This window comes from Tachysurus vachellii, chromosome 18 (assembly GCF_030014155.1).
Source record: "Tachysurus vachellii isolate PV-2020 chromosome 18, HZAU_Pvac_v1, whole genome shotgun sequence".
Lineage (NCBI taxonomy): Eukaryota > Metazoa > Chordata > Actinopteri > Siluriformes > Bagridae > Tachysurus > Tachysurus vachellii.
In genome coordinates this window covers 3,939,088-3,951,243 of record NC_083477.1, presented here as the reverse complement: position 1 = coordinate 3,951,243, position 12,156 = coordinate 3,939,088, and the positions used below count along the sequence as shown (strand labels likewise).

Here is a 12,156-nt window from a genome sequence, read left to right as displayed (position 1 = left end):
TTGCTGCTGTTAATTGATGGCGTTTATGAAGTGAAGCTAACAGCCGTTTGATGTGATCAAATTATTTATTCAGCGCTGCTGTATCATGCCGTATGGTGGGGAACGGATACACTCTGTGTGCTTAAATTAGATTTCTGTCAGTGTAAAAACGCCGACTGTGCTTCATTTATTCCAGGATGTGTAGCAGTACTGTATAACACACACACACACACACACACACACAGTTAAAGAAATATTGCTATAAGACTACTTTAAAAGCTTATTTTAAATAATATTTTGACATAAGACAGATTTTTTTTAAATAATTCATATGATTTTACATCTGATTTATTTTCACATTACTTTTTTTAATATGAAAATATGTTTCGTTTATCATACAGTTTATTACTCACATGATTTGGTGCGATTTCATGGATGACTTTAACATCAGCTAAATATTATAACTATATAACATTAAATTTTAACTGTATAAAGTGATAGTTAAAAGAGGAGTCAGTTAAATACATAACACTAACATGTGTGTGTGTGTGTGTGTGTGTGTGTGTGTGTGTGTGTGTGTGTGTGCGTCAGTGATTTGGAGAAGTCAGTGGAGGAGATCCAGAAGGAAAGCTCGGTAAACCACAGACACATCACAGTGCAGGAGCTGGAGGAGAAGAGCACGGTGCTGAGGAGACTGGGAGAGACTCTCACTGAGCTCAAGAGTGAGCACACACACACACACACACACACACACACACACACACAGACACACGCATAAACATACACACACCTTAACAGTAACATGATTAATGCTAAGTGGCACTAATCAGATTTTGCACAGTTACTTTAAAGTGTGTGTGTGTGTGTGTGTGTGTGTGTGTGTAGATCAGTTTCCTGGGCTGCAAAGTAAAATGCGTGTGGTGTTGAGGGTGGAGGTGGAGGCTGTAAAGTTCCTGAAGGAGGAGCCACACCGACTGGATGCCCTGCTTAAACGCTGCAAGACCATCACTGATACACTCACCGTGCTCAAGAGGTACACACACTCCCACATCCACACACACTCCCACATCCACACATACTCCAACATTCACACACACACATACACACAAACATATAAACTCTAGCGTATATATCAGTGCACACACACACGTCTACAAAAACATACAAACACACACACACACAAACATGCACATGCCCCCAGACACAAAGACACACACACTCCCACATTCTTGAATACACACTAGTGCACACAAACACACCTGCATGTGCACACAACACACCCATACAGACTAACATAGATCCGTATATATGCATATTAATGTATACACATTCCCATGGCACACACACACACGCACACATACACAAAAATACACACTACCAGGACACCAGGGCACACAAACACACACCCTTGAGTACACATCTAATTGAGCACAAACTAAATGCTGCACACACATAAATACTTGTATAAACACACACACCCACACACACACACACCATTATATTATCTGTAAACTTTCTGTGACCTTCGGTAAACTTAATGCCATTTTCTGGAGGTACGTTTTCTCGGCTATGTTATCAGGCAGGTGAATGAGGGCGTGAGGAAGAACATGGAGGAGTTTTCCAACCCTTCGCCCAAACACACCGTCGGAGACGACTACAGGAAGAACGCTGACTTCGACATTCCCACCAGTCCACCGCTCAACCTTAACGAGACCAGCCTGGCTAACTGGAGCCCTCACGGCCACACCCATTCCCATGGCAACTCATCGCCGGGACAACTGAAGGGTCGGGGTCTGGAGGAGCTGGGGGGCCGTGGAGGGGCTGATAAGGCCTCGTCTGTGGAAGTCAGGCTGGTGAGTGTCATAACATTTTTGTTTTACAAATATTCTACATCAATCACGTAACTCTAAGTGGAAAAAAAAAACTGCATAGCATTTTTAAAATAAAAATTAGCCAACCGTGAGCGTGACCCTCTTCCCGTTTCTCTCCAGGCAGCTGAAAGGGACTGGGAGGAGAAGCGAGCCAGTTTAACCCAGTACAGCACTCAGGACATTAACCGACTCCTGGAGGAAACCCAGGCCGAGCTCATGAAGGCCATCCCGGATCTGGACTTTGCTGCAAATCAGATCAAACCAATGCAGAATCAGAACCAGATCCAAACCCAGAACCAGAGCGAGTCTCTGTCTAGCAGCAACGCCACACCTGAGCACAAACCCAACAAACCTCAACATCCCTCACACAAGGTCTCCAACAAGGAAGGCGGCTCCAGGCGGGGATCGGACGAGCTCACGGTGGCGAGGTATCGCACGGAGAAGCCGTCCAAGTCACCTCCGCCTCCACCTCCACGCAGGAGCTTCCCCACCTCACCAGGCCTCACTACACGCAGCGGAGAAGTCATCACCTCCACCAAGAGCATGAAGGTAATACAGTGTACCAAATGTACACCATTTACTCGTTCTACACCTTCTTTATCGTTTATGTGTGTGTGTGTGTGTGTGTGTGTGTGTGTGTGTGTGTGTGTGTGTGTTATTCGTTTACGACTCCGGTATGTTTGTTCTGTAGAAATCAGAATCAGAAGAAACAGAGATTCAGAAACCCCACGTGAAGTTGAGGAGGAGTGTCTCTGAAGCTCCTCGGCCTGCATCCACACCCCCGACCATGGCAGGAGGAGAGAGAGAAGACGGAGAAGTCGAGCACACTGCTGCCGAACTGGAGGTAGAATCGTCACCTCAAAATATTTACTTATTTTCTTTATCAGGCTACGCGTCATGTTATAGAACCTTTATTACAAAGTTATTACTAAGTAGTAACTCGTGAATTAATACTCATTTAAAACGTCTTAACTTTTAATTGTTAAATATTACCTACAGCCACCGACACCACCTCCAACGTCAGAATAAAAGGTTCTGTATAGAACCGTAAAGTGATCGTTTGGGTTCTATTACGCGCTTCATGTGTGGAATCTCCCCTCCAAGGTTGTACAATCTCAGTAGAAAGGTATCTACGGTACATAGAACCTTAATGGGTTCTATCAGTGCTTCAGAAACACTCTTAGTAGTAAAAGGTCTATATAGAACCTAATATGGTTCTATCAGGCACTTTATGTGTGGAATCTCACCTCCAAGGTTCTATATAGACCCCTAAAGGGTTCTATTCATGCTTTAAATACACTCTTAGTAGATAATGTGATTTACAGAACCTTGAAATGTTCTATCAGGCACGTTATATGTGGAACCTCAGCCCCAAAGGTGTGCATTCTTAGAAGAAAAGATTCTACACCGAAACTTAAAGGGTTCTAGGAAGCATTTCATATTTGGAACCCCACCTCAAAGTTCTACACTTTTAGTAGAAATAGTTCTATATACATAAAACCTTAAATTATTCTATGGGCTGCTTTATTTTTTGGAAGCCCTAAAATGTTCTATACAGAACACAGAACCATCAGAACTTTCGGCATGAAGGTTCTCCATAGAGCTTTTTATTTAAGAGTGTAGAGTCAGGGCCTGAGAGCTTCGTTCTCTAGACATCATTAGACATCTCAATAGTTTAGATAAATTTTAGATAAGAAAAATTGTTCAGCCTTAATAAGCCTCAGGGCATCTTGTCATCAAGTCTTTGGAACCTATTAGAATGATGAAGACACATTCTTCCAAAAGATATTCCCTGATTTTGGTGTTTTGATGACGACGATGATGATGATGATGATGATGGTAGACATACTGTATATTACGCCACCCCAAAATCTTCCTCACAGTTGAAGATCTGGTGAGTGTGAAGTCCGAGACATTCAGTGAGCTATCGTGGCCCATGGGCGAAGGGGGCGTAGTCATCCTGAAAGAGACCACACCCATCACGATAGGATAGAAACGATATCAGTCAGAAGTTTGCGTTGAGTTACTGAGAGATCGAGGTGCAGTAGCGGTTCTGTCGGACGACGGTTCCACAGCGTACAAAAGTAAACGCACCCTGCTTTCATGTTGCAATTGATCATTAGCATGTAGCATTTCACATGACCATAATATTATGCTGTGTTACGTTATCTGTTCTAAATCCTCTGGACGTTTCACGTTTCTGTAGCGACAAAGCCGGAATGGAGAATTCAGTGTATTTACAGTGCAAAAGAAACTAAAACTACGGCAAAACATACATTAGAGTCAAGAATACACAAACATGATAAACATTTGAAATTTGAGATGGAAAACCCAACCGAAGAAGTTCAACAAGTTTGTGCAGGGTTGCCCTCTGCTGGTCTGGTGGGGAAATGTCAACTTTATACTTATGTGTTCTGCATTTTAACTTTCATTAAATAACAGACCCCTGGGCACAGGCACAGAATTTGCCCCCGTTCTCTGCGGTAGGCAGGGCATGACACTGGATAGACTTTTTTTTTATAGCTTAAATGACCCAAGATTCGATTAAATAATGTTGAAGATGGTTAAACAATGAAACAAAACCCTTAAGCCTTAACCCTTTTACCATTAACTTGGTGCAATAAAAACTCACTCATTTTCTACCGCTTATGCGAACTACCTCGGGTCACGGGGAGCCTGTGCCTATCTCAGGCGTCATCGGGCATCGAGGCAGGATACACCCTGGACGGAGTGCCAACCCATCACAGGGCACACACACACTCTCATTCACTCACACAATCACACACTACGGACAATTTTCCAGAGATGCCAATCAACCTACCATGCATGTCTTTGGACCGGGGGAGGAAACCGGAGTACCCGGAGGAAACCCCCGAGGCACGGGGAGAACATGCAAACTCCACACACACAAGGCGGAGGCGGGAATCGAACCCCGACCCTGGAGGTGTGAGGCGAACGTGCTAACCACTGAGTTTGACATTAAATGAGTCAGGACTCTGTTGGCTTTCAGTGTGAGACCGGTTGAAGATAAACACCTTCAGATCTGAGCTGCTTTTTAGAGGAAGAAGCACTTGGGGTGTCTCAGAGAGCAGAAATGAGTTTGATATCAGAATTTACTTTAAAGATACAAACATGTGTGGGAAAAAAAAGAACCGTTTTTGTTTTATAGAACTTTTCTATGAATATATTGCTCCTAGTATTCTAGGGAAAAAACAGAAATACTTATAAAACACTACAAGTCCTGAGGGTCTGAGCTTCATATTAATCATCACTGTGGCTCAACATCAAACTATTATGTAGTCAAGTCAGTGGCTTATTTCAATATTAGTTACGCGTATTAGTTTAACGTATAAACTCGGGAAGAAATAGAAGAATTTTTCTTAGAAGAAATCATTTCAGATAACTACATGGGGCTCTCAGAAAACTCACACACTTTCAAGGACTCACTTTTTTTTTGGTTTCATCTTCAAAATGAAGGCTTTCTGTTCAGTTTTTCAGAGAGACTTTTGGCTCTTTGATATTGGGTTCTTGTGATCGTAGCAGGACGTTTGGGAATCTAGCGCATGGACGCTTTTCTCCTGGGACGTCTACAGAACGTTGAACACGGCTGCTTCGGTTTCGACGTTTCACGGACATATGAATCCATTACAGCCAAAACTGTACATTTGTTTTTATTTTGTTATTTGTAAACATTTGTTTACTCCTTGGGGCCCCTGCACCTGTGCCCGGTAGACCCCTTGTGTAATCCAGACTCATAGACAAAATGCTTCCTGAATTGACTTTATACTAAAAAAAAAAAATAGATGCTTGCCATAGATGCATGTTGTTATACACGTTATTAAAACGACTCAAGGTTGCCAGCGCCTGTTTTCTTCATCTTAAAACTCCTTATTATGCATCTGTGACTGTTTATTTGACAGTAGAAGCAGAAGAAAACACAATCGTTTTATTCTAACACAGATGTTGCTGTTATGGCTTCTGGTTGCAGTGCTCCAGATGCACACCTGCTGAGTTTTTCACACATTTACACACACACACACACGCACACGCACACACGCGCACACACGCACAGAGAGAACTGCTTGAACTTGGTCGGTGTTTGTAGTCGTCGTCTCCTGTAGCTCAGGGGTAAACACACATTTCGACACACACTCTGAGGCTCATTAGCAGCAGCAAGCAGCGCAGATTGCTCTCGTTTGGTTGAGAGAATGTGAAAGCGAAGCAGGAGATGCCACATGTCGCAGTGCTTTCGGCTTCCTCTTTTTAGGAGGCTCCTGCAGAGACGGTTATCATGCTGACCGTTTAGCAAAAATCAGCTCATCAGTCCGCTTCCAGAGGATTGTCGATGATCCTTTTGGTTCTACGTCTTTCTTAAATTTGTCGTGTATTTCAGGAAAACGTCCAGAAGCTTATGATGTATGTGCTGTGAACTGGGTTGCCAGATATGTGCTTTACAAAATCTTCAAAGGCTCCTCCCCTTGACTAGCGTGTTCCAGATGTGAGCTTTAGCTTAAAACAAAGCAGTGGCTTGATCGACTTGTCTGGAATAACTTGTGAATGAATGAAATTAGGGTATAGAAGACTTTATTATCATCACAGTGCCCCTGGAGCAGGGAGGGTTAAGGGCCGTGCTCAAGGGCCCAGCAGTGGCAGCTTGGCAGGGCTGGGGCTTGAGCAGGGAGGGTTAAGGGCCGTGCTCAAGGGCCCACCAGTGGCAGCTTGGCAGGGCTGGGGCTTGAACCCCAATCCTCTGATCAACAACCCAGAGCCATAACCATTTGAGCCATTACTGCCCCACTGGTGTATTAATGTTTACCCCTGAGTTACACACCAGCATTGGTCATAATGAGGAAAATCTGCTAGCCGAAACTGGATAAAAAGAAAATTCGAGTATGGTTTCCGTCAGCTTTAAACACCATATTGTAACATAACAAGTCTCCTCTGTATGAACACTTTTCTTCTGGACTCTAAACATTCAGTAATTTAAAATGCTTTGTAAAAAGTCTTCACGCTGCTCGCTATGCAAACGAAGTGATGTATCAGAGGTCAAAAGGAGCACGAGCTAATAAAACAACGCCAGGGAGCCGTCTGGCGCGATGCGGCCCTGTTTGTTTGAAGAGATGAAAGGTTATTTAATTGATGAATTCGCTCATGTATAAAGTTTGACTTGAAGACCTTTTTAAAGCTGCCGAATCCGCCTCTGATGTCTCGCCCACTGTACGGCAAATTCATTAAGCTGCTCTTGGCTGAAAATGTCAGTCATTCATGGGTTTTTTTTTCCTTACACGCTATTTTTTGATGCCATAGAAACACTCACATAACATACACACCAGTGTTGGGCAGTAACGTGTTACTAATAACGCAGTTACTGTAACGCAGTTACTTTTGACAGTAACTGATACTCTAACGCATTACAGTTTAAATAAAGTAACTCCGTTACCGTTACCATATGGTGCGTTTGTCCTTTACCTTTTTTAATTAATTCATTATGGCTGAAGTGTAGCCTACAGACTAACCTGTTTACAGCAGCGACGCATTGTAGGATCGGTGGATGCCAACCTGTAAACACGAAGACGCCGTTTATGTTTATTCGTGTATGTGCGGCAGTAACGGCGAGTCGAGACGAGAGCAAGACGAGTTTCTCTAAGTGGAAATATGCTCATTGTTTCACTTTAGTTGATCGTAAAGACAACAACCTTTTAGTCAAATGTAAGCTGTGTCTTTCTGGTTCGAAGGTCCGATCTACTGCGATAAACAGCAACTCCAATCTGGAGGTAGAAACTACACGCCACGACGAAGCTAGAAGCTAACACGGTGTCGGTGGACACACTCGAAGTGAGTCAAACCCCTCCAGCCAAACAACAGCGACTAGATTTTAACCGGACTGTTAGCCAGGGACAGATCAACAAACAGTTTTGTGTTTGTATAGACCATAACGCATAAAAGGGCATTAATGGGAACATTAATGAACGTTCTTTAAAAAAGTAACTAAAGGTTTACTTTTAACAGTAACGCGTTACTTTTTGTGTAAAGTAATCAACAAAGTAATTGAGTTACTTTTTGAATGAAGTAACTAGTAACTGTACTGTAACTAGTTACTATTTCTTAGTAACTAGCACAACACTGATACACACACAAATACATACATACATATTGGGGGTATAACTTTGGGTGGCAATGATGGATTGAAAATGAATCCAGAATTATTTTTTTATTCTGTAACTGTAACTTCCTGTGAACGTCCTGTGAACTTCCTGTAAATGTAACATTAAGAACCAATATAGCAAAGTTAAAAATATGTGTCGCATGATGTTAAAAACCAGACAATTAAAGACAATTAAATGTTTTTGCTTGAAAAATCGGGGTTAAAACCCCAGCACCATCAAGCTGCCACTACTGGGCCCCTGAGCAAGGCCCTAAACCATCCCTGCTCCAGGAGCACGGTATCATAGCAGCCCCTAAGTCCTGACCCCAACCTACAAAGCTGGGACAGGCAAAGAAAGGAATTTCGCTGTGCTGTAATGTGTGGCAATAATAAACGCTCCTTCTTCTTCTTCTTCTTCTATTAAAATATGGTATTTATTTGTGGTTGTGTTAATGGTGTTACGGTCAAACCTCACTATATAGGGTGTCATTATATTTGAGCTTTGGTTCTAAATAGGGCACTTAATCTGTCACATTGTGTTTATGCAGGTCACATGTAAGTAAACTGCCCTCTCATTGGTCAGAATGCATACTGTATGGTTAGGTTCCGCTTATCCATTAAGACGGACATTACAGTCAGCAGCTATGTGAGCTTATTGCTTATTGTGGCTTTCACTAGAGCTTCAGTCGTTTATCAGAAAGAGCAGGAATCGAGGTTTCACCAGGACAAACTGACAATTCACTGATTTCGTTGACCCTCGATTCATCTGCGTTTATGTCTAAACGAATCGAACCAACAGAGAAAATGCGCAGGTTCTGGAACCAACATGCAATCAGATGCCGTAAACAATCGTTTTTTTTTTCCCGATAGTTTCAGGAGAATGTTGACTATAACAATATTCTGTCTTTTCAAAATGATCCCATACACACAAATACCTTTTTATCATGCAGCGTGTGTGTAATCTTGTTGTGTGTTGTCACCTTGTGCATGTTCCCTCGTCAGCACTTCACGCTGTTGCAGGGAAATCTTCAGCACCCAAACTCTGACACACAGGTAAGACACTGAATGATAATTACAAGGTGATCGATAAACAGAAAACTCAACACAGTATCTTTATTTACAGCCTCCGGTCAAGCTTTCCTCTTCATCCGTCCCTCAGATTGTCCTGACCGAGTGTCCCAGCTCATCGTCTGAGAGCTCCACGACGCAGGTTTCAAGCTCGATGTTACCACGGGACAGGAATGCGGGAAGCCTCAGTTACAGCAGCTACAGAGTCAAGAGTCCTCGTCTGTTGCTGTGGAAACTGGAGCCATCGACCAATCAAACGCTATCTCAGATACCGGCTTTGAGCAGAACTATAAAGGAACTTAAGACCGACATGTTTACTGAATCAACTTCACCATCACCTTCACTTTTAGCAGCGAAGAAGCCGGCGAGATCAGTGAACACGGAGCTGATGATCCAGGAGTCGTTTGAGATCGACGAGAAAAACGCAAGGGATAAAGGAGAAGATGATCAATGCCGGGTCCAGGAGCGTAAAGAGGACATTAGACACAGCACGTATCGGCGTCTGGACAATCTGGAGGAGACCATCCGTGAGCTGGAGCTCAGTCTGCTTGATTTTGGAGCTCAGACCATCCCAACCTGGTCTCAAAGTATTCCAGATACGGATTCCCAAATGTCCACCAGCACCGTAGATGCTCCATCGGTATCTACCATAAAGAGCTCAGGAAGAGGAGAGATCCAGAGACCTCCTGTTCCACCTAAACCCTGTATAAACACAGACACAGCATTCAAGGTTCAGGAATTCTCTCTCTCTCTCTCTCTCTCTCTCTCTCTCTCTCTCTCTCTCTCTCTCTCCCTCCCTCTCTCTTCTTGTCCTGCTCTCGGGTATCGATCCTCTGGGTGATAAGGAGACCTAATAGCGAGCCTTCTGACTCCTTCCGTCCTTCTGTCTTCTCTATATTCTCTTTGCATCACGCTATCTCTCCGACCTGACGGCGATTAAACAGAAGTTCATCTCTCCTGCTCTGTTTACTCTCTGTATTAACTGTCTGGTGATGAAAATAAACTGCTTCCTTCAGCTTCTCTCTTTCTCTGCTTTTTTTTTCCCACTCGTCTGCTGAAGGTCTCGCTGGGTTTTTTTTTCTTTTCTCTGCTTGTTACTGCTCCTTTATGCTGACCTTCTGTCTGAGTAATGAATAACACCTTTAGCGTTCCTCCATCAGTACGTTTCACAACATAAAGAAATTCGAGAGCGAAGATCGTTTTTTCTAGGGAATTGTGTTATATTGTCAGCAGGGGTCAGTTCTAGTCATCCCACTGATTCAAATCTTTTGATTCTTTGACCTAGTTTGTTTATTTTGTTGATTAGTGCGAGCAGGTCGCTGAGAAGTCAAGAAAATTCTAAGGTTTAAACTCGTATTTAACTCAAAAACAAGAGAAAGATAAAAAAAATGCAAGAATTTATCAAAGAAATCGGAATGAATCGTAAGACATCTCAAACCTCTGAGAAGGTTAGAAACTCAAGAATTTATCTAAAAAATCTGAGAGTCAAAAATATGTAAGAACCGATCGAAAAAATGCGAGGAAGTCAGAATTTCGAGAATTCATCTAAAAACTGTGTGAGAAAGTAAGAATTGTTAGAATTTATCCCTGAAATTTGAGTCAAAATTGAAAGAATTTATCTCAAAACACTACGAAGTTCAGATTTGCAAGAATTTATATAAAAAGCATGAGAAATAAAGTCAAAATTGAAAGAATTGATGTAAAAAAAAAATCTTGAGGAACAAAGTTACTCATCGAAAAGCTCTGAAAAAGTCAAAAATACAGGAATTTATCTAAAGAATTTGAAAACGGTGTCAATTTTGACAACGTTGTGAGACACAAAGAAACAGAAACGGGATACAGTGACGTCATGAACATGACGAACGTCCTGAATAATGTGATCAAAACATCTGTTCATACATTATTACTGTCTAATACAAAAGAAAGAGATTATTAGGCGCTCTGTTATAATAAATAAATAAATAAATAAATAAATAAATAAATAAAACATCTAAGAAAATGAAAATATCTCGAATTTAATGAAATGTGTCTACTTTTATATTACATCTTATTATATTACAAATGAACAAATGTAATTAAACTTATTTCTGGGCATATTTGGCAAATGTTTTTAATTTTTAGGGATACTTCCTAATTTTTTTTACATTTTTAAAAAAAATTTTTTATAATGTTTAAATAAACATTATAGGGTTTTTATTGACATTTTTTTTTTTTTTTTTGCTTTTTTATTTCAATTTTACTCATTTTAAGAATGAATTTCTAGAAAGAAGTAAAGATGAATTGTTGATAGAATAAAACGTTTTAAAGATCATTTAATGATTTTATTTCATGAAGAAGATATTATGGGTCAATCGGATTACATTTTTAAAAGGTCAACGCGCTGAGACGCGCACAGAAGCTGTTAGAATGTTGTTTTTAACATAATACTTGAAGCTCAGATTAATTTAAACTGAAATCACGACAGCGGTCTCGCGTCATTCTCACGGTGTGTTGAGGTGAAGGTTGAAAAAGCTGAGCGACTTTGTGTCAAATAAAAATCTGTATCGTTTTTAAGTCGTCTCTTCACTCTCTGCGTCTCAGGGCGGTTGCGGAAAGGCGATATCTCGTCTAAAGCACCTTCAGCAGAGCGGCTTGGACAAGAGCAAAGTGGGCAAACAGAGAGAAGACTTCCTCAAGAGCCAGGGACAACAGCAGGTACGACCTTTAACCCCTGACCACCTCGAAATCAGCTTAAAGCCTTAACCTCTCACTGATCAGAGGTGCGTTTAAAACGAATTATTAATGACTTTACAGGTTGTACCTTAGCTACGCAAGTAATCCTTTAAACGGTTGTAAATGAAGGGAATTTTATTATTTACTTTGTTGAAAGGTGAAAGCTGTGACGTGGGACGGGAAGCACGGCGTGACATCGAACTCTTCCCGTAAGAGGTGATGTGAGTTCAGTCTGCGCCGCAACTGTGCCGCGATTGTCGTGAACGATTGTCGTACTCGTACTCGGGTCCGCCCTGGAAAATTCAGGAAGTACCGTAACCTGCGTGTGCGTTTTAGTCGATGACGTCATTAGTTTCCACGTCACACGTGTAGCCTGAGTGG

General features: G+C 41.8%; 1 protein-coding gene across 4 annotated transcripts in view; it reads left to right on the top strand.

Moving 5' to 3' along the window:
• Positions 1-12,156, top strand: part of srcin1a (SRC kinase signaling inhibitor 1a) — a 70,531-nt gene that overhangs the window by 48,441 nt on the left and 9,934 nt on the right. For 2 of the 4 annotated variants that reach the window (XM_060893105.1, XM_060893108.1), the window contains 8 exons: positions 571-701; positions 865-1,012; positions 1,559-1,832; positions 1,971-2,399; positions 2,542-2,694; positions 8,998-9,048; positions 9,119-9,793; positions 11,644-11,757. In XM_060893105.1, coding sequence (XP_060749088.1) covers positions 571-701; positions 865-1,012; positions 1,559-1,832; positions 1,971-2,399; positions 2,542-2,694; positions 8,998-9,048; positions 9,119-9,793; positions 11,644-11,757 — 1,975 coding nt within the window. The remainder of the gene's footprint in view (positions 1-570; positions 702-864; positions 1,013-1,558; positions 1,833-1,970; positions 2,400-2,541; positions 2,695-8,997; positions 9,049-9,118; positions 9,794-11,643; positions 11,758-12,156) is intronic. The other 2 variants (XM_060893106.1, XM_060893109.1) reach the window with 2 other exon arrangements.